The 23,024-nt window shown below is 44.4% G+C and overlaps 1 protein-coding gene across 1 annotated transcript; it reads right to left on the minus strand.

Annotated features, from left to right (window-relative positions):
* Window positions 1-3,257: 3,257 nt before the first annotated feature.
* On the minus strand, window positions 3,258-18,886 carry LOC129341890 (interleukin-1 family member 10-like). Its single transcript, XM_054997248.1, has 4 exons — window positions 18,844-18,886; window positions 6,343-6,549; window positions 3,783-3,907; window positions 3,258-3,467 (listed from the first exon to the last, which is right to left on the minus strand). The coding sequence occupies exons 1-4, from the start codon at window positions 18,884-18,886 to the stop codon at window positions 3,258-3,260; spliced, it is 585 nt and encodes a 194-aa protein (XP_054853223.1).
* Window positions 18,887-23,024: the final 4,138 nt, after the last annotated feature.

Genomic DNA, 23,024 nt, shown 5'->3' on the forward strand with positions numbered 1-23,024 from the left:
AATGTTAAGAGCTGATCAAGCCTGTTCTCCCTCTCATCGTACAGGCATCTAATCAGCAACCATTCCCTTTGAACTCCAGTTTGGGAGGTAGCATGAGCCTGTAGGGCTGCAAGCACTGCCAGTCAGAGATGCCCATATCGATGTGCATGGAATGTGCATGGAATGGATCAGTGAGCTGTCTATTTCAGAGATAGCCCGTTCAATCCAAGATAACACCAAGATGGCCTGTTGCTCTCGGATGGAGGCTGCAAGGCATGGGGAGGGTGTGTGGGTGTAACCTTCTAGAGGCTGTCCCAAATCATCCAACCAAGAGTGCCCTATATACACAATTTGCTTTAATATGGTTATAAAGGGATTGTTTAAAGCTCCTCTGGACCCTTAATGAATGTTTCTCTGCATTGCACAAATTGATAACTCCCCCTGGATACAAGAAAGGAGAACCATTGTGTTCTGATGGTAAAACAGAAAGGCAAACAGAAGAAAAAGCAAGATTTATTCCCAAGTAACCTCTTCTCCTATTAATCTTTAAACAATTGTTTCTAGAAGTACAGAGCAGCAAAGCTTGTGAAATAAGGTAGATGGGCAGGAGTGCTGGGCTGCCGGCTGACCATACCCTTGTCAGGTTAATGTCAGAAGATCCACTGACATTTCCTCAGTGCGGGCCTGTTGTTTGAAGATGGTTTCTTGATAACTCTACCCAGTATCCATTGGAGCTCGTTTGGAAAATGTCCAAGGATAATTCCACAACTTCTTTGTTCATTCATTTGCATTTGATAAAGTGGGCGCTGTCTGCTGCAACATCTGTGTTGTGTAATGGTTATAGTGTCAGACTAGGATCTGGATTTGGGTCCAATGGCATCTTAGAGACCAAAAAGATTTTCACGGTATAAGTTTTCGAAAGCTAGAGACAGGGAGGAGGGGAGATCCCCGAGCCTTTATATAACCCTCAGGAGGTGGATGGGGTGAAGCAAGGAAGGGAGTTGGGATGTAAAGGTACAATGTAGCTTGATTAGGGCAGAAGCATCTGTAGTGAGATAAGAATCCGATGTCTCTATTCTACTGCAGACCAACACGGCTACCTACCTGAGAGTTGGATCTGGGAGGCCCTGGTTCAAATCCCCATTCTGCTATGAAAGCTTGCTGGGTGACCTTGGGCCAGTCACACACTTTCAGTCCAACCTACCTCACAGGGTTGTTGTGAGGATGAAATGGAGGAAAGGAGAAGGATGTAAGCCGCTTTGGGTCCCCATTGTGGATAAGAAGGGGGTATAAATGAAGTGGGTGGATGGATGGATGGATGGATGGATGGATGGATGGATGGATGGATGGATGGATGGATGGATGGAACAACTGTGTTAGTCTTTAAGGTGCCACAGAGGACACTGGCTGCAGACTAACATGGTTACCCTGCTGGAAGCTGTCCATGAAATGTGACAATGAACGAGTTCTTCATAATATTTAACCTGATTCTACTACTTTTAGTTTGCTGATTGCCTCTGTTGCTACCCTCCGGAAGATAACTACTTCCTGAACCTCTGCTGCAATCTTTTGGGTCTCTTTTGTCTTTGCAGCTTCTCCTGAAAAAGTCGTGCATTGCATATACATATACCTAGATACTGTCTTTGCAGAGTTAAACAAATGAGGGAAGGGGGATCCAGAAACAAGTTTAGAAACTACATATGCAAAATGGCACCCTATCAGATCCAGTCGCTGCCACAGAGTAAGTTCACAGAGCTGGATCACTAGGCTGTTAGTGCCAGGGTAGTGACTCGCAATTCATGCATATCTCTGCAGTGCTCAAAACATGTCCTCTCAAGGTGAGTTGTAATAACAACATATATAAACAAACTAAGGACAGGTTTTTTAAAAAGATCGCATAACTCGCACCCACTATTCTCAAATTATTTCTCTGCCTCTTGCAAAGGGTAGCCCTCGTACTCTTCAATTCGACCTCCTAGTTCTTCCCTCCCTACACCTATAGACGCAAGGATGCTTTTTGCATCTGTCTCGCCTGAAACATTCGTTGCTCTCAAACCACGCTTTCCCCATTCCCCCTTCCTCAGCACTGACAAGATGGCACTCTTTTCTCATGAAGCCTGAAGTTTCCAGATACATATGGAATCCATCTTGAAATAAAACGGATTTTAGTCATGGGAGAAGCAAAAGTTTGTGAAAGTTCTTCTGAGACAAGGAGCTGACACAAGGTCAACAAGACCTTTAGCGTGCTTTGCCTTGGGAAACCAGTCCTACCAAGTCATTATGTTCTATATAAAATTGCTTTTCTTTTCAGAAGACAAGATAATAACCCTAATGTAAAATATTGTCTGGAACTGAAATTCCGTATATAAATATATGTTCAGGGGACTTGTAAGTAGACTTTCTTTGATACACCAACAGTGCCTTCTGCCAGATCTTGAAAAGGATTGTCAAGTTTCACAAAATATAAGGAAGAAATAGGACAGGTATGAATTAAAGCATATAAGCTTTTAGTAGATTTACAAATGCATTGTAGATGTTACAACCAAAATAGTTTGAAATTAAGATCATCTTTGGACTGTGATGTTAAAAACATCTATCAGTGAAATCCTAACCAGAGTTACTTCAAGCCTATTGAAATCATTGGGCTTAGACTGGAGTAACTCTGTTTAGGATTTCACTGTGACTTACCTGTTGGTTTTTTGATATACAGCAGTTAAGGACTTCAGTGAAAGTTTGAAGGTTGGAGAAAAGATCAAAAAACCTTCTGTACTGTGTTGATATTTTGACAACTGAATTTTAAAAAAACCCTCCGAAGACAAGTAGCTAATTATATAGGGGTGTCTGGAAAACCCTTAAAAGTCAAAGAATTGCTGGTCAAGAGAATTTAATAATAGGCAGAATGTTAGATGAGTCTAGTCTAGCTAGGCTATCTGGACTGAAGATCCACTGGAACCATCCTGAAGTCTTGAACCTCTGCCGAGGCCTCTGAATAGGTAGCTATGGATATCTATGCTTTATAGGCATGGAATAACATAGTAACTTAGCTTTAAATTGGAATGCACAGGAGGGTGTTTATGGAGGCAAAAACAAAAGTGTAGGCCTAATTCAATTCTATTTCCATGAAACCATGTACATTCCCTGCTTCCTTGTCACCTTCTGCTCTGTTTCAATAAACTGCTTCATTTGTTTTAATTAGAGTCTGTTTTCTTCTTTACTAGTCCAGCGTTTGCCAACTGAGCAGCTACGAACACCTCATTTTCAAGAATTAGTTCCCTGGGCTATTTACGGTCGAAATAAAAGTCAGTGATCACAGCTCCTCCCAAGTGGCTGGTGAGCATGAGGGGTTTGTGAGTCTCAGCTGAGGAAGAGAGGTACCACCCAGGGTGGGTGGCTGATTCGAATGTGTGGGTGCTGCCATTGTAAGACTTGAAGAAAGTAAACCGTTTGGCCTCCTCCCCGTTGGTAAAAAGATAAATGAAGTCTGTATCCTGTGAGAAAACAAAGTGAGAGACTGACATGACCACCTGCAAATCAGGGACCGTACCAAACGGGAGGTAAATCTGAAAGGCAGGGCTGTACTGTGCTAGAAGTCATGTGAGTTGGCCTGGGAAGCAGCAGAGCAAGCTACAGGGAAAATTTGGCACATATGGAGAAGAAACAGACAACTGGCTCATCTTCATTATGACCATCAGAGGGAGGTTAATTCAGCCAGCTCTCTCAATGAACATGGGTTTTGCTCTTGGCTTGTTGGATATGTCGAGAAGGCCCTGGCAGGTTGAGAGCAAGGGGTCCCCCAAGCTCACCTCCAGTTGCAGTTTGGGTTCATCCTCGTTACCACATGAGATGCCCTGGCTGCCCCCTTTGACCCCCAAGATCAGAGGGAATCTCTTGCGATCCAGGGACCTGTTAGGAAGCACACTGAGGGCCTCTGCAGACAAGAACAAAGAAGAAAGGGAATTCATTATACCATCCTATTCTGTTGCAGAGGCCAGTCCAGATGGTCCTCTTTGTACAGTAGAAGATGCTCAGCTATTCAGGCATCTTCCCCGAGGGATGTACTTCCATATTGGCAAACCACATTTTCCCTGCAATAAACTACCTTTTTTGTTGACCGGAAAATGCAACTAACTTTTCTGTTAGCACTTTTATGGGGATGACAAATGCTGTATGGGTGAGAGTTACAGAAGTGTCAAACACACCTATTGGATAGTGTCCACAACATCTCGAAGAACAAGAAAAACACCTCTTCCTGCCAAATCTCATAGTTTTGTGTACTTTCTAAAAGTTCTGATGAAGGGAGCTTTGACTCTTGAAAGCTCATACCATAGAAATCTAGTTGGTCTTTGAAGGGCTGCTGGATCCAACTCGTGCTCTTCTACTATAGGCCAGCACAGCTACCCATCTGAAACTATCTTCCAAAAGTTCTATTTATCTTTAGTTACTTTTTAAATCTGTACAGGCCAAGTGTTCATGGTGGTGATCTGTCATGTGTAGGAAGGCTATTCTGGCCTAGGGTTGCCAGTTCCAGGTTGTGAAATTCCTGGAGATTTTTTTTTGGGGGGGGGGGACCTGGAGAGGGCAGGGTTTGGGGAAGGGAGGGATCTCAGCAGAGTATAATGCCATGGAGTTCACCCTCTAAAGAAGCCATTTTCTCCATGGGAATTGATCTCTGTGGCTTGGAGATCAGTTGTAGTTCTGGAAGATCTCCAGACATCACCTGGAGGTTGGTAACACTCTTCTGGCCCCTTGGGGGGTGGGGGGAGAGAGGCAGCAAATTCCAGCAAAGCTTCCCCTACCACATGCAGCAACCCTGGGTCTTTTTTTCATTCAAGGCAAGATGGCCTGCCCTCTCCTCTAGCACAGGTCTAGCCTAATTTTTTGAATTAAGAAGTCTTGTTTCACCTCCCTATTAGTGAAAATGACAACAGTCCATGCAAGGCACTACTCCTGCGTATATGTTCTGGGAACATGTGTTTGGAATGTCCAGCGTCCCAGCTTCTTTTGGATTAGAAACCTAACCCATTAAATCAGGTTGGGGGGACAACATAAAAATTGCTGATTTTGGATAGGGAATCCTGTGCAATCTGACCTTTAGGATTGGATTTAAACCAGTGGTCAGTTATGTGCCTTGCAAATAGAATACTGTTAGGTATTTAACTGCTCTGAATGCATATGGCTTTGCCTGATCAGCTATTCTTGATGGTCCAGAGCTAAGAGTTGTCTCTTCAGCAGGCAAAACTGAAGCAGGATATCTGTGTTTTTAAATTTGCAAATAGCCATATTGACTCCTGTGAAATCCTGAAAAGAAATTCCATGTAATACCTTTTATTAGGGCCAACCGAAATGATACAATACATGTTAGCCCAGAGAAGAACTGCTCATTCTCAAAGTCAGCGGGTGGTATCCTGCACCGTATGTGTGCAGAAGGCACACTGAGTTTTCCTGTGTTGATCTCTATTGCTGCAGTTCTTTCCGTCTGTCAGAAAGGTCATTCCTGGGTCTGCAGGATCCATGCATAAAAACAGCCATGAGGGGTTGGAATAAGGAGGGGCAAGCTAATGAAATTACACACACACACACCAGCTGCATTTGTGGAAGACAAGTGATGTGGGAAAATGATGACACCTTCCACATATGGAATGGAAGGATACTGATCAATGCTTCTGAAGCCAGACACTGAGCCTGTGCAGAGAGGATACTTGATTAATGTGAAAGACAGTTAATCTCAAGTATAAGGGACAAAAAATAGGATGTTCAGAAGATGCTCAAATCAGAGACACTGGGTCTCTGGTGTTTTAGCTCTGGCTGATCATTCTTTCCTTTGGTTAAGAACCCAAAATGGTTGACTGATGTTTTATCATGTGAGCTAATGGTTAAGGGATGGTTTCCTGATAAGTCGGGAAACTGGATTTGAATGATTTACCTATTAGAGCTTGCAGAAGATTCCCCCAACCATCTGAAGAAGGTTTGGTGTGTCTGTGTGAAAAAAACAGTAGCTAGCAGTTCAGGAAGGGCCAGAGAGGTGGCCAAAAAGTTGAGAATTGGCCAAAAGCTGAGAGTTGGCCAAAAGTGATGCACCTATGAAGTTCTGATATGGGATGTAAATCTGCTGCCTCGTAACTCTTGGCTTCCACCTGTGCTCTACTTGTACATTTGTGAATATTACAAACCACCATACATCCCCAATGCTCTTTCATCCAGAGGAATTAAAATCTGGTGGTGCTTTCCTGACAAAACTTCTCATTGGTTGGGGAAGTAGGAAATTTGTAATGCTTGTAATGTGAGACTCCCTTCTATACCCAAGATTTTAGGGCCAGATGATGGCAGTAGAAGAGCAAAAGAGCCCTGACTGAGGCAACCAACCTTCTTGAGCAGAGTTGTCATCGCCTTGTAGAAAAGCTACCATGAGGTTGTTGTCCTGTAGATAAAGGCTCTTATGGTCAATATCTCGGAGGCTATAACTACGTGGTTCTATAGCTGCAAAGAGAACTTCTGGTCTTGTTGTAGTAAGTGTACCAGGGGGTGGCAGTTGCGGTGGTGGTAGCAGAAAAGGTGGTGGTAAAAGTGGCTCTGGAATAACAAGACAGGACACACAAACTTGGAATCTGTCGTTTGCAGGGAGCCCCAGTAAATATCTAGTTCAAGCCTTCTGGAAACTGGATTCAGCGGATGTTTGACCAATCTTCTGAAAATCTCCACAGAAATAGAAGTTGTAGGTAAACCATATTTGTCTATGGGAAAAATCCAACAGTATCTATATGTGAATGGTTATATTCGTGCTACGTGACATCTTTTCTATACCTGGCTGGATCTAGTTTATTTCATCTCCTCTGCTCGTCATACCAATTTCACCGTTTGCTTCTATGTGGGGGGACAAAACCACACCAGAAACAGCAGCAAGTAACCAAGGAGCAGAAGGAATAGTATCTGCATGACCTGAACCTGTCTTGCTCACTGCTGCCTTGTCCTCTTGTCCTTCTGTAGCACAGAGGAGACTGAAATCATGGCACCACTGCCATAGCCTAGCCCTTCCCATTCCCTCGCCCAGCTGAGCCACAGTCCAAAGCTACACCACAGCTCAGCTGGGAAAAGAAAAACATCTTTAAAAGCCCCAAAGGGGGGATTCAGAGTTAGTTCCACCCCTTTACAGTACTGGTCACAGATGAAGTGTCCACATGGATGCTCTGTTGCAGCCATCCTGCAGTTGCTCCTCTGAACCCAATCAAGGACATTTTCCTTTTATCCAGCCCCAAATCATGTCATAATAATTTACTCCAATTGTTTTGTGTTCAACTCCCAATGGTTAGACCTGGAGTACACAACTCAAACAGTTGGAGGAGGACATAAGGGGTCTTGACTGGAGTCTCATAAGGGTGTCTGGTTCCATTATGGCCTATGTTAACTCTTGAGGGGGTGGGGAGAGAACACCACCTCCCAGCTGTTCTCTGGGACAAGAGGTGGCATTCTCACCCACCATCCTGGGAAATTTCTCCCCTGTATCCCAGAGGCTTATGTTGGCAAATCCTATGATGCTGCAGATAAATTTCTTGTGCTTTCATGTGCCTTGGGGGAACCCCCCCCCCCACACACACACCCATTACATCCCAGGCACTTGCAAATGGAAGTTCTTGCGATTGAATGGGGACATTTCCAAGGGGTTCAGCATGCCATCTTTCAGCTGGGAAACAATGCTTACTCTCACCACCACTCCACAAAATTTCATAAGGGGTAAAGCAAGAAGTTTCCAGGAGAAAGGGGGAGGGATTAGAAGGCCAACTCCCAAGGAGTGAGTATGCTGATCTCTAGTTCCCCAGGCAACTTCTTACCCCAGCCCAGTGGAATATGGCCAGAAAGGAGGGTTCCACTGCGGGGGGAGGTCCTGTTTGGGTGCTGCATGCTGACTGTGAACCATACATAGTGGTCCCTCCCACCCCAAGGTTGAATGATCAGTTCCCTCTTTCTCTTCCTGACGCCCTTTTTCAGTATTCATCTTTACTTTATTGCCCTTGAACATACACCAGAAGAATCAAGGCCAATACCTGTACCAAAGAGCTCTTCAAACCAGTCCACCATATCTTGGTCAACCACAATTCCTTTGGCAGCTGTCACCTTTGATTTTTCTCCTGAATCTCTTGTAAATAGATACTGCTTGATCTGTGGTTTGTAGACAGAGTTCTGTAACTGGAGAGAGAGATTGGTGTCTCTGAATGGCTGTGTTTTCTGTCCTCCAGACTAGATGGACCTGTTCAGATTCCCCATGGATAATAATCCCCTTCCCCTTTACAACCTTAGGTACATCCAGCATCACACTAGAATGTCCTGTCTAACATCCAAAAACAAATACTATGTAATACCGTTTATTAGGATAAACACAAATATCACAAAGCACTGCACACGTTTCTGAGTTTTCCAAAGCTCTACACAACAGGCTGGAGTTTTAAGGGTGGGGGTATATTTTCAGGCTGTGAATCCCATCTGGAATGCTGATCGTGTATGTAGAGTCAGAATGATAGTGGTGGCATTAGATCTTTGCCTTCTGGGGAGGGGAGGCAAAAATTTGTCTTAAGAACATGGTCTGAAACATAACATGCCCCCTTTTTAATATCTGGTCAGATTAATGGTTTGGAGAACTCAAAAGCTTGCACAATGATTTGTGTTATTTTGGTTGATCCTAGTGAAAGGCTTTATGTGGCTTTTGTTTATGGACTAATGGACAACCTGCAACCTGTTCAGGAAGTCTCTGAGATGATGTGAACAGAAAGTAGACTCCTACTTAATAATCTATGTGTGTCACTTCATTTTGTGGTATAAAAATGGTGAATGATTCATGCATCTTTTAGCCCCCTCCTAAGCACTGGCTTGAGCGTTTAGGATGACAACTAAGCCCTACACTGGTGTGTCCCTGAGCTACAACAGTATGTATCTGGAAATACACCCATGGCAAGTTGTACCAGTGCCACATCAGGGTAAGAGCTCTACTGGCACAGAATGGGGTGGCATTAGGGGTGTGCTGTGAGTGGCATGGGACTTGGTCCACTTTCTAATCCTCTTCAGTCCTAAATACTCTCCAAACACTAGCGTAACATTGTGTGTTATGTGCCATGAAGTCGCCTCCGACTTATGGCGACCCTGTGAATGAAAGGCCTCCAAAATGTCCTACCATTAACAGTCTTGCTCAGATTCGCTCTCTTACCTTGGAAACCCTACAATCGGCATAAGGTTACACCAGCAAAAATCCTTGCATACCCCGTAGAGGCCCATGCTAGGGAAAAACAAAGCATCCCTCCACTTGCCTCCTTGCCCCTAAGCCCCAGCACAGCTTGAGATACTGACTAAGCAGTCTCACACCCCATAGCACCCAGTCATACCCCTCTCTCAGCCCCATATAACCCTAGAGAAGACATATAGAGCTCAGGTACCAGGGCACACAGCATGGGGCTGTATTTTTCTGGCCCATGTCATGCATACTTAAAGCACAGAGACTCACATTTTTGTGGCTGGAAATGCACCTAAAGGGCATTTAGAACCAAAGAAAGAGCATTTGGCACAAGCAGCTAAATGAGACAACAAAAATTGTGCTGCATTTGCCTGTCACTGCTCTGCTCAGAAACCTACAGGTACTCCATCCTGGGACAAAGACACCAAAGGGGAGGTCCTGCTCATCCAACAGGGATGCAAGGACAATGCACCCCACATAGGTAAGCAGGGAAGTCTTGCAAACTTCTCTCCCTGTCTCCTTGAATTCACTCTGTGTATTGCCCCCAATGATCCTGACTCCACAACAGCTGATAGCAGTAAGTGTGTACAATGCTGAGGTTGGGGAAGGGAGGAATGGCCTTATACTGAGCCGGACCATTGGTCTACGATCAGTGGAGAGGGAAACTAGCTTGAAGTCACTGACAGCCAAACTACAAGTGACGTCTTACACAGGTTGGACACTAGTCGGCTTCCCTCAAGTTTTGATGGGAAATGTAGGCATCCTGGTCTTGCAGCTGTAGTGGAGAGCCAAGTTGTAAAACCAGGGTGCCTACATTTCCCATCAAAACTTGAGGGAAGCCGACTAGTGTCCAACCTGTGTAAGACGTCACTTGTAGTTTGGCTCTTAGCTTCTTGGCTGAGTGGGGATTTGCTCCTGGGCCTCCCAGCTCCTAGTCCAAAATTCTAACTACTGCATCACAATGGCTGTCAAATATTTGAGATGGGGATTGAGAGAGAATGGCTTGCCTAAGGCCACCCAGTGTGAGTGTGGCAAGATACCTTGCAAAAGGCCATGTGACGCAAGAACAGGCTGTGAGATTTCTATGTAAAACTCAGATATAACCAAGATAAGCGCAGTGACTGTGCTACAGAAATAATGAATGATCATACTTGGGTGTTACATAGGAATAGTCACAGACTATGTTACTTGCATTTCATATTCTGTTTACATTTCTCTCTATATAATTATGAATATCCAGTTGGGAAGCGTTGGATTCAACTGGGAAGGCTCAAGCACCTCTCCTCCTGCCTGTCCATCCCTACACCCACCAAGTCCCATTGAGACAAGTACATGGGAATGTATTTACCTGGCACTATAATTGAGTCTGGTGATCTTCTGGGCTTTTCTCTTGGTGATCTGAAGGGACTAATGTACTGGATGAGAAGGTGGACTTAGCCTCCCCACCCTCCACCCCTGCTTAAATTCTTAGTAATGCATCACAAAGGTTGCAATCCTAAAAACATTCCCTTGAGAGAAAGCCCTGGACTGTTTCACATTAGAAAATTTTTCAGATTATTCCTTCCTTGTGAAATGTTTCGATATCCTGTCTATCCTCCTGTCTTATCTGAAAGACTCCGTGAAAGAACTCCCAGATCATAAGTCACTGCCGCCTGGGCCATGTGATAGGAAAGTACGCAACCAATAGTATACCGTGTTGTGATTTACAAACAGCATTGACATTAATACTTCCTAGACAGAATTGCCTTCCATCTAGTGGGAATCGGGTACAGTGAAGGCCAAGCTAGATGTGCAACAGACCTTGGCTTGTCCTACAGGCATCTTGAAATTCACGGGTTGTTCACAACCTGCCTATTGAGACAGAAACAGTTCTTAGTTATAGACAGGTCTTTTTTTCAGCGGGAACATGGTGGAATGGGGTTCCAGCACCTCTTAAAAATGGTCACATGGCCAGTGACTCCACCCCCCCGATCTCCAGACAGAGGAGAGTTTAGATTGCCCTCCGCACTGCCAAGGGCAATCTAAACTCCCCTCTGTCTGGAGATCAGGGGGCAGGGCCACCGACCATGTGACCATTTTCACCAAGGGCAATTTAAACTTTAAAAAAACTCCCCCCTTGTTCCAGCTGACCCAAAGTGATGTCATTGTGCAGTCTTGAGTTCCACCACCTCTTTTCCCAGAAAAAAGCCCTAGTTATAGATCCTAACAAAGCTTTTCTGTGAAACTATCCTGATGCATGAATGGATTGTCCCCTTGTCTATTTTTTTAAAACTGAAAAATAACAGCTGGCAGAGATTGGGTAGGAATTGCAGTGCAGGGGGAGGGGAATTTAAGGTTTTCCCTGTGGAGCCTAATGGATCCATTAGGATTCCTAATGCACGGTGGGATTTGTGAAACTAATTGGTGACTTTACCAGGGATATTGTGAAGACCTGTAAAACCAGGCTTCTGGGGTAATAGACGGAGTGTTCTCTCTCTCCCTCAGGCAGGAATGCAGCTCTATGATTTACTACAGTGCTGGAGGAAACAAAGAGATGTGAGAGGTCTTGAACAGGGTTGACAGAAAACTTGGGCCAGATCCAATAGAGCACACTGGAAGATTTATTAAGCAGTGATGTGGTAGTAGTACAGAGATCATAGTTCTCACTTCAGCTGCCTGGCATCCCATCAATTATTTAAGCCAATTCAAAACTTAACAACTCCGGGGTCTGAGTCCCAGATAGTGATTTGGTTATTGGCTGTTTTTGTTTTTTTGTTTTTTTAAAAATTTTATTGGATTAGATATCATTAAATTGTACATTACAATCAGTTTCCTTTGATTTTTCCAATTCTAACCCCCTCCCTTTCCCCCCCCTTTTGTTGACTTCCAACAGTTTTTCCAACCCCTTGTCCCTTTTCCCTTTCTCATTTCAAATTTATTCTATCTATCAAACGTAAACTTTCACTTTCTTCTAAGCTTATCTATATAACACAGTGCTCCTTCTGTCTTCCTACTTACTTTAACAACTAAATAATGCATAACTAAATAATACATTCTTGGCATATTTTCTTTTAATAATAATCATTTAACTAATTTTGGTACTCTATACTCTATCTTATAATCTCATCTTCAATATGGGACAAACAATTTATCCCTCATTTAGCATAATTTTGTATACTTCTATAAACAGTACATTCAATATAAGTCAACCAATTTAACTTATACTCTATATATTACTTTTTCTACATATCTTATCTTCATACTGTTTTAATTATATAATTATATAATTCTTCCATTATGCAACTATCCACTAGGGATGTGCGTTTCGGCATTCAGAATGCCGAAAGAATGCCGAAACAAAAGTGTTTCGGCTTCTTTCAGGGAATGCCGAAACGTTTCGGGGAATCCCGAAACGTTTCGGGTAGCCGAAAGAAAAAAGCCGAAACGTTTCGGGATTCTTTCGTCTTTCATTCGGCTTTTCAATGGGAAAATGCCTCCGTCTTCCCGGACGTCTGGGGGAGGCATCTTCCCACCGAATAAGCCCACAATTGGTGGGGACCTTCCTCTAACCCTTCTCTAACAACCACCCAAGTTTCAGACAGATTGGACTTTGGGGGGCCATGTTATGGCCCCCCAAAGCAGGTCCCCCCATCCTCCCATAAAGGAGCATCTTCTTCATTATTTCCTATGGGGAAAAAATGAAGAAGCAGGCTTCCTTTGCCAGGGGTGGCATTTTGCATGCAAAATGCCCCCTTACCCTCAGGGGCCCTTCTCCCACCCCTCCTCCCACCCCCCACCAAGGCTCAGCCTGCTCCCACTTGGGGGGGCCATTTAATGGCCTCCCCAAGTAGGTGCTCTAATCTCTACCACTGACAGCTGGGGGAGGCTTGTGTTGCCAGGGGTGGCATTTTGCATGCAAAATGCCCCCCAACCCTCTGGGGCCCTTCTCCCACCCCTCCTCCCACCCCCCCACCAAGGCTCAGCCTGCTCCCACTTGGGGGGGCCATTTCATGGCCTCCCCAAGTAGGTCCTCTCAGCCCCTAAATTCCACCCCTTACAGCTCCACACAAACCCAATTCCCCCCAGCTGCCACACACAGACCCAAATCCCCACATTAGCCCCTCACAGACCCAAATCCACCCCCACCTGCCCCACACCCATAACCCCAGGAACAGGCTGGCAAAGGCCAGCCCTCTCCCTTTGTTCCCTATGCTGGGAACTTCTAAACTCTCTTTCCCTGGGCAATTCTGCACAGCCCAGGGGTGCCACAATGGTGGGCACACTTCTGAGTGCCAGCTGGTCCCTGTGAAAGAGCACCTGAACCACAGACACCCTCCCTCAAATTCCCCCACCACCTACAGAGATGGCTGGCCAGCCAGCCCCATTGTTCCCTATGATGGGAACCAACTGCACAACAAAGAATAAAACAAGAACAACACAAAATAAAGTTTTTTAAAAATTATTTTCTCCCTTCCAAAGTACAAGTAGGCAAAGCATTATGACACATAACACCAGCAGTCCCCCACACAGAAAAATAACACAACTCACTTAACATCAGAGAATCACAAAGCACGATTCCTGTCAAAAACACTTTATTTCTTGAACAGCTTTAGGCTACACAGCAGGGGGGGAACACCAAAGGGCATGGCAGCAGTATCTTACACAAAAATAACACAACTCACTTAACATCAGAGAATCACAAAAGCACAATTCCTGTCAAAAACACTTTATTTCTTGAACAGCTTTAGGCTACACAGCAGGGGGGGAACACCAAAGGGCATGGAAGCAGTATCTTACACAAAAATAACACAACTCACTTAACATCAGAGAATCACAAAAACACAATTCCTGGCAAAAACACTTTATTTCTTGAACAGCTTTAGGCTACACAGCAGGGGGGGAACACCAAAGGGCATGGAAGCAGTATCTTACACAAAAATAACACAACTCACTTAACATCAGAGAATCACAAAAACACAATTCCTGGCAAAAACACTTTATTTCTTGAACAGCTTTAGGTTACACAGTAGGAGGGCACAAAAGGGCATGATAGCAATGTACTACAAAAAATAATACAACCCACTTCACCGTTTTTGACAGCAATTGTGTTTGTGTGATTCTCTGATGTGAAGTGAGTTGTGTTATTTTTGTGTAGTACACTGCTTTCCTGCTCTGTGGTGCCTTCCTACTGTGTAACCTAAAGCAGTTACAGAAATAAAGTGCTTTTGACAGCAATTTTTTGGGGTGATTCTTTAATGTGAAGTGAGTTGTGTTATTTTTGTGTAAGATACTGCTTCCATGCCCTTTGGTGTCCCCCCCCTGCTGTGTAGCCTAAAGCTGTTCAAGAAATAAAGTGTTTTTGACAGGAATTGTGCTTTTGTGATTCTCTGATGTTAAGTGAGTTGTGTTATTTTTGTGTAAGATACTGCTGCCAAGCCCTTTGGTGTTCCCCCCTGCTGTGTAACCTAAAGCTGTTCAAGAAATAAAGTGTTTTTGACAGGAATCGTGCTTTGTGATTCTCTGATGTTAAGTGAGTTGTGTTATTTTTCTGTGTGGGGGACTGCTGGTGTAATGTGTCATAATGCTTTGCCTACTTGTACTTTGGAAGGGAGAAAATAATTTTTTAAAAACTTTATTTTGTGTTGTTCTTGTTTTATTCTTTGTTGTGCAGTTGGTTCCCATCATAGGGAACAATGGGGCTGGCTGGCCAGCTATCTCTGTAGGTGGTGGGGGAATTTGAGGGAGGGTGTCTGTGGTTCAGGTGTTCTTTCACAGGGACCAGCTGGCACTCAGAAGTGTGCCCACCATTGTGGCACCCCTGGGCTGTGCAGAATTGCCCAGGGAAAGAGAGTTTAGAAGTTCCCAGCATAGGGAACAAAGGGAGAGGGCTGGCCTTTGCCAGCCTGTTCCTGGGGTTATGGGTGTGGGGCAGGTGGGGGTGGATTTGGGTCTGTGAGGGGCTAATGTGGGGATTTGGGTCTGTGTGCGGCAGCTGGGGGGGAATTGGGTTTGTGTGGGGCTGTAAGGGGTGGACTTTAGGGGCTGAGAGGACCTACTTGGGGAGGCCATGAAATGGCCCCCCCAAGTGGGAGCAGTCTGAGCCTTGGTGTGGGGTGGGAGGAAGGGTGGGAGAAGGGCCCCAGAGGGCTGGGGGGCATTTTGCATGCAAAATGCCACCCCTGGCAACACAAGCCTCCCCCAGCTGTCAGTGGTAGAGATTAGAGCACCTACTTGGGGAGGCCATGAAATGGCCCCCCCAAGTGGGAGCAGGCTGAGCCTTGGTGGGGGGTGGGAGGAGGGGTGGGAGAAGGGCCCCAGAGGGTTGGGGGGCATTTTGCATGCAAAATGCCACCCCTGGCAACACAAGCCTCCCCCAGCTGTCAGTGGTAGAGATTAGAGCACCTACTTGGGGAGGCCATGAAATGGCCCCCCCAAGTGGGAGCAGGCTGAGCCTTGGTGGGGGGTGGGAGGAGGGGTGGGAGAAGGGCCCCTGAGGGTAAGGGGGCATTTTGCATGCAAAATGCCACCCCTGGCAAAGGAAGCCTGCTTCTTCATTTTTTCCCCATAGGAAATAATGAAGAAGATGCTCCTTTATGGGAGGATGGGGGGACCTGCTTTGGGGGGCCATAACATGGCCCCCCAAAGTCCAATCTGTCTGAAACTTGGGTGGTTGTTAGAGAAGGGTTAGAGGAAGGTCCCCACCAATTTTGGGCTTATTCGGTGGGAAAATGCCTCCTCCAGGCGTCCTGGAAGACGGAGGCATTTTCCCATAGAAAAAAGCCGAAAGAATGCCGAAATAATGCCGAAAGAATCCCGAATCCCGAATCCCGAAAGAGATTCTTGTTTCGGCTTTCAGCTTTAACGATAGAGAATTTTCTTTCGGCTTTCTACTTTCGGCTATAGCCGAAAATTTTTGGCTTGCACACCCCTACTATCCACCAAAAATAGTCAACCAATTTGACCCATATATACCTCCAAACTAAGTCAATCAACTTAATACATGATCTATACATCAATATATATTTTCCCACCTTGCTTAAATTTCTTCATTGCAATTATAAAATTATCTCCATTATACGATTATTGCCAGAAATGAAATTAATTAGTTTCTATCCTTATAGTTAGTTAATTTCTATCATTATAATTCTTATAATAACACCTATAATACTTAATGCTATATATAATAGTCTAATAAAATAGTTGCTTAGAAATTCTCATTTAACTCTCCTCCCCCTGGTAAAGTCACCTCCCTCTACTTTTATTGTATTTCAGTAATTTTCAAACTGCCACAGTTCTCCTCCCACCTCCCATTTCTTCACTAGATATTGTTTCAGCTTCTCCCAATCCGTGTTAAACTGTCCTGGATCAAGGTCTCTCAGTTTCCTTGTCATTTTGTCCATTTCCGCCATGTACAGCAATTTATTGGCTGTGTTTTTGTATGCGGTGATTCTTTGGTAATAAAAATATCTCACCCAATCCATGTTGGCAAGAGCCGGGTACTGTGAAAGCCAATGCCTGCAGTTTGGGCCCCTGCCTCTCTTGTCTGTTGAAATGTGTTAAGAACTAATAATAATAATAATAATAATAATAATAATAATAATAATAATAATAGATTTATATACCACCCTTCAGGAAAACTTAACACCGACTCAGAGTGGTTTACAAAGTGTGTTGTTATTATCCCCACAACAATCACCCTGTGAGGTGGGTGAGGCAGAGAGAGTTCTGGAAGAGCTGTGACTGACCCAAGGTTACCCAACTGGCTTCAAATGGAGGAATGGGGAATCAACCCCGGTTCTCCAGATTAGAGTCCTGCCGCTCCTAAACACTACACCAAACTGGCTTTCATGTGCAGTAGGGTATGAAACAAATCAATTCCCCTTTAATAGACAGGGACTTCCCAGGACCTCTCCAAGATGCAGTGGTCCATTTGTTGTAGAAGCACTCTTTAATACTGACTCTGAAGTTGTACGAATTTTTGCCTGACAGCAATTTCCACTTATATGAAATAGAAAACATGGCTTGGAATGAGAAAAACTTGGGTAGGCATCATAAGCAAATTGGCATTCGTCTGCAGGTGCCCTTTTCCAAAATGGTCACCAGTTATATTCCTTCCCTCATGACCCATGGCAACTCCATCCAGAAAACATCAGCAGGAACTGGTCCAACCTTTTGAAAAGTCACAAATGCTGAGAGAAGCCACCTATAATTGCACCTCATAATTTCATTGTTAAGCCACAAGACTGTAGCTTTCCGGTTCTTGGATTTCAATGGAAATGGCTATGCCAGTTATACTAAATTCCAAAGAAAAAAATCCATTGACCCAGTGAAAGAAAGCAAAGTTTTTCAGTTTTGCTTCATATTCATCAGTCAGTAAGCATGCTAGGTAAACTTAAAGCAAAATCATTATGAAGAGCATCACAAGTACTTAGAAAATAAATGATGCTGTGAAAAGCAAGAAGAGAATCACCTACAGTGATTCTCAAGGTTGACCTATCACCAACCAACTGCTGTGTTATCAGAACTGGAGAAAACATTAGAGATCACAGACTACATATTCACAAGGACATTTCCACTTACAGCATGTGTTGCTGTTGACTTTATGTCTGCAGTTAAGTGGAAAATAAGCAGACATTTCATCAAGCTTGAAGACATGTTGGAAAGTGTGTTGCAGTACTGTACTCGCGTTTGTGATATAAGCAGCAGATCTGACTTCATTCACAAACGCTATACTGAAAACTCCACTGAAGAATGGAGGCAGAGGCCATCTGTGTCAAATCTGATAGAAATAATGACAGGCGTTTCTATCCAGCTTCAGAAAATTTTGTTTGTCCTAAATCATGTGAGCAGCTGCAAAGAAAGGAGGGGCAGACATGTTAATTAAACAATCACTACTGATGTATTACTGGTGGGTGGAGTAGCAAGAAATTACTGTGACTATCTGGAAGATTTCTGGAGGCTTACAAAAGGTCTTTCTAGAAGAGACAGATATTTAAATAGTCCCTCATGTTCCCAATGTAGTAGTTTCAGGCACGAAGAATCCTCATGCTATCTAATGGCCAGATATGGTAGTACAGTATGGTAGCATATTATTACTTACTCTTTGTAAGTAATTGTATTAGAAATGTAGACGAGGAGGTGTAAAACAATCATTTTACAATTTATATACAATATACAACAGTACTTAATATATATCTTGTTTTAAGCTACTTCTAATGTCTTTCAGTTTAATATATATTGAGATAACCGTATCTTCTTTATACCTTCCTAGGAAAGCTTATGATTCCAATATTCAATAAAAGGTAACCAATACTGAACAAAAAGGGCTTGTATATTTATCTTTTAAAAGTCATTTTTAAACACCGAAAGCTTAGCTATTAGCATAACACACCATGGCTGATTCCAGACGGCCCTCCCCATCCCGAAACGTCGCGTGTCGTCGCGCGGAAAACGCAAAATACAGTAACAATGCAGCTTGCAATTTAACAGATATGATGGAAACAAATAGGAGAAGATCGGGGGAAATAATGCACAAAATACGGGCCTGTCATAGAATGCGTAACTGTTGCACTATGTTTGGCAATTGTATCAACTACACCTGACCCAAACGCAAGGAAAAGAACACTGTCCTAGCAGTGTCTTCAGCAGCAGAGTACAAAAGGCATTACCTGAGATTTCTTTCGCCAAGAGGTCAGCCTCCTCTTCCTGCATGCTCCAAGCACCAGCTCTCTTGGTTCACCAGCTATTTATGGCCTCCCAGAAGCAGGCAGAAGGCATGTCACACTTCTTACAATCATCTCCAAAATGGTAGTGCAACAGGCAAGTGACTAGGTGAGCCCCAGCTTCAATGAGAGTTAACGCAACAGTTGTACAATGTCTTTTCACTTCCTTAAGAGAACAGGGAAACTCAACAGGTGGTTAGCAGACAATAAATGTGCAGCCACAAACTGAAATGAAGAAGAGCATGACATTCTCGGCATTCGAAGATTTTTATCTGTAGCCTTGTTTCCTGATTGAAAAAGGACTGAAAGCAGTGGTAAAGACAAAATGTAAAAGATTTGAAGGGGAAACTGCAATAATCCAAGTGTGGCCATTATAATGACCATTAGAAAGAAGTCTGAAAGAAGAGAGACTGATCATCTACCCAAAGGCCAGACCCAAGAGAAGCCAGGAGAGAAAGCAAAAGCAGACAGCTCTTGAGAGGAACATTGACGTCATACGCCATTTTCTCCTTCTCTGTCAGCAATCATGGGAACAGACTTACCCCCAAACCATTCCACTCCCACCAGTTGTTGAAATCTGCAGTGTGCTTTATCAGATTCTTGCAGTGCCATCTTGAACTAGTGACACTGAGGGTCCCCAACATGGTGCCTGTGGACACAGTTGCACCAGCCGATACCTTTCCTGGTGCCCACCAAGTGTTTTAAGAAAGTGGGTGGGGCCATATGGGGCTTTCACTGAATATGGCATCTGATTAGCCATTGGAGATTTGATTAGCTGTACAGATTTTAAAAACATTGCTTTGGCCGAAGCTGCTTCCGCTGCACAAGGATCTTCACTGAATGATGGAAGGTAAGCTATAGCCGCCATTTTGTAGCTTGCTCCGCCTCCTGCAGGAGCCAATTTGTGGCAACTATTTTGCACTGCACCCACCATACTGTGTCAGGATTCCAAATGTGCCAGCAGGCTCCAAAGAGTTGGAGACCCCAGAGTTACACCTTTTTAAGCCCATTTACTTCAATCGATTTAGAGAAGCAGATCTCTACTTAAGATATCACAATCCAAAGAACCCTAACCCTTTCCTTGGAGTAATCCCTATTGAATAGACCTGAATAAGTTTTTTAGTAGATCTGCTTAGGATTGCTGTCAGTAACCTGCCATCTTGGAAGGAAGGACCCATCACTGTGGAGATCAGTTGCCTTCCTCATAATCACCTGGCTCCTCTCTTTCCACGCCCCCCCCCACCACACATACATAAGTCCAGGGCTTTTTTTCTGGGAAAAGAGGTGGTGGAACTCAGTGGGTTGCCCTCAGAGAAAATGGTCACATGGCTGGTGCCCCCCCCCCCGATCTCCAGAAAGAGGGGAGTTTAGATTGCTCTCCGCGCCACTCGGCAGCACGGAGGGCAATCTAAACTCCCCTCTGTCTGGAGATCAGGGGGCGGGGCCACCAGCCATGTGTCCATTTTCAAGAGGTCCCGGAACTCCGTTCCACCGCGTTCCAGCTGAAAAAAAGCCCTGCATAAGTCCATCTCTGAGGATTCTTTCCCTAAATAAAAGGATTCCCTTTTATTTTCTTCAGGTTCTGTCCTTGCTTTCCACCTGGTGGAAAATTCTTGACTCTGGGTAGAGGCTGTAGCTCAGTGGTAGAAAATCTGCTTTGCATACAGAGCACATTGCCAATTAAAAGGATCAGGTGGGAGACACAATGTAACTAGGGTTCCCAGGTGCCTGCCAGTGGCGGGCAAACTCCTGGGGATTTGCCCCCTCATCCACCAATCACCCAGCAATTGATGGGAGGTGGCAAGCTCCCAGAGATTGCCCGCCACCAGCAGGCACCTCAGGAACATGTGCCATGTGCACACTCCCAACAGACCTGGCAACGACACTTCCGGAATGGACATTGTCATTAGGGTTACCAGGTGCCTGCTGGTGGTGGGCAAACTCCCAGGGATTTGCCCCCTCATCTAGAGGGAAAGCCTCCAGCAGGCACCTCCGGAGTGCACGCTATATGCGCGCTCCCAACCAGCATAGCAACGTCGCTTCTTGAAGTGATATCATCGTGCTACCCATGGGAGCATTCCTGCACTTCATTTGGGGCCAATTTGCAAGTCCAAGCTGGAGACAGAGAGTCTCAAGAGCAGTAGCCTGGAAAAGCACACAGGGGAAGAGGCAGCCCTGAGCTTCTTCTATAAGTGAACATTTTGGACTTTGTAGTACTGGACACCACGTGTTAGGGCTTGCCTTTGTTCGGCCACTGAAGAGCCTGTCTTTACAAATATTCAGAAATGTTCATAGTAATTGTGATTATGTTATATCTGTTTGTTACTTTGAACACTATCATATTTTGAGTGTTTTCTTTGTAAAGCAATCTCATGGTTATTTGCTAAGCCACAGGAATGCTGTCATTTATTGACTTGAATCCTCCCCACACCACGCAACTTTCCAATCAGAAAAGATAATTTAGGAGACGGGTCTATGTTGCCAGGGCTCTGCTGGGTTACAACAGAATAGCAGCTGTCAGTCAGAATCAAGAATGCTGACCTTGATAGATGTCTGGGCTGACTTGGTATAAGGCAGGTTGATACAAGGAGAACATACCTTAGAAGGAGCTCCTTTTTTTGTTGTTATTGGCTGCTTTTTATTAACATATTAGTTATAATTCACCCAGCCAGTCAGGGTCCCAGCTCCCAGCTGAAAGCTCACTTATTTATTTCACACATTTTTATCTTGATCATCCTCCAAGTAGCTCAGGATGGCATACATGGCCAATGTGTAGTAGGTGTGCTCCTGCTGGCCATGATGATGTCACTTCCATAAGTGACGTCATCATGCCTGGCCGTGGGCATGCTCCCACACTTCACAGGGGCCAGGAGTAAAGACGTCCAAAAAGGATGTGGGAGCAATAAACACATAAAATGCTTATTGCTGCAATGATCAGTGATCCCAGAAGAGAATAGACCATAAAAGACAAAGTAGCTGCAAGCAACTCAGGAAGATCACAGATCACAGTGCAGTGCGTGTGTGCGCACACGCGCGCGCGCACACACACACACAAAAGACGGCTTCATTAGATAAGAAATGCAAACTGTGATTTGTATCCCATTTGGGAGGGGGTACATTTAGAAATGTATTTCCCATTGAAACCAAAGGAAATAACTATTGATTTCCTAAAACAACTAATTTTAATTCTGGCATTAAAGAACTGAAGTTTTATTTGTTCCTACACACACACACACACACACACACACACACACACACACACACACACCTACTCTTTTCTACACCAGTGTTTTGGTTTGGCTAGGTTGTTAATGCTAAGCAGGTCCCGCCCCGCCCCCCCCTTCAATACAGCATCATAGTGCATTCATGTACTTTCTGGCCTTTCCCCACTTTGATGCAATTTTTCCTAACCCCGATTTACTCATATCTTTTGAGAAAGGTTTCCCCAAAATCAGGGTGGCTGCTGTGACCTTTCTCAGTTCCACCCACATCAGCACCATTTCCCTTGCCCCAGTCCTCTGAGACTGCCATTTCCCTTCCTCATGCTGTGCTTTTTTAAAAAATCAGGTATTACTAAAAGACTATGATGTTGTAACATTATAGCAATCTATTGCAGTAATGTATTAGTTACCAGCTTGCTTGCTTGCTTTTTGCTATGGAGTTATAAGGGGATATGTGCAGCTTTCACCTCTCTACTTATAACTCTGGAATGTTTGGAGCAGGTCAAGCCTGTTTGCCTCAGATTGTACCGGCATCTGAATTAGCAGCTATTCCCTTTGAACTCTACTTTTGGAAATTGCTCAGTGGCCTCTCCAAGTAGGAGCCTGCAGGACTGGGATAGAGGTCCTTGGCTCAAGATCCTTGCAAGTGCTGCAAATCAGAGTTTCCACCAGCACTATGGTGGATGGATCTGTAGGCTGTCTATTTGAAAGACAGCCTGTTTAATCCAAGATAATGCCAAGGTGTTGACAGCTTAGAGATAGAGGCCAGGAACAAAAAGAGGGGTTCCTCCAAGTACTACACTAGATAGGGAAAAAAAGGGGGGGAGAAGCCCCTTAACAGAGGGGAATAGTTCTATTCAATACCAATAATTTTATACATTTTTATCTGTTTAAGAAAGTGCAAGT

This window comes from Eublepharis macularius, chromosome 14, assembly GCF_028583425.1.
Source record: "Eublepharis macularius isolate TG4126 chromosome 14, MPM_Emac_v1.0, whole genome shotgun sequence".
In the NCBI taxonomy this organism is placed as follows: Eukaryota; Metazoa; Chordata; class Lepidosauria; order Squamata; family Eublepharidae; genus Eublepharis; species Eublepharis macularius.

Bases quoted from the DNA above. Each gene is read 5' to 3' on its own strand.
- LOC129341890 (XM_054997248.1), bottom strand. From the start codon at position 18,886: ATGCAGGAAGAGGAGGCTGACCTCTTGGCGAAAGAAATCTCAG. The intron at 6,550-18,843 runs GTAATGCCTTTT...TTGTTATTCCAG, and splicing joins CTTGGCGAAAGAAATCTCAG to AGCCACTTTTACCACCACCT. The intron at 3,468-3,782 runs GTGAGCTTGGGG...GTTTTCTCACAG, and splicing joins AACCCAAACTGCAACTGGAG to GATACAGACTTCATTTATCT.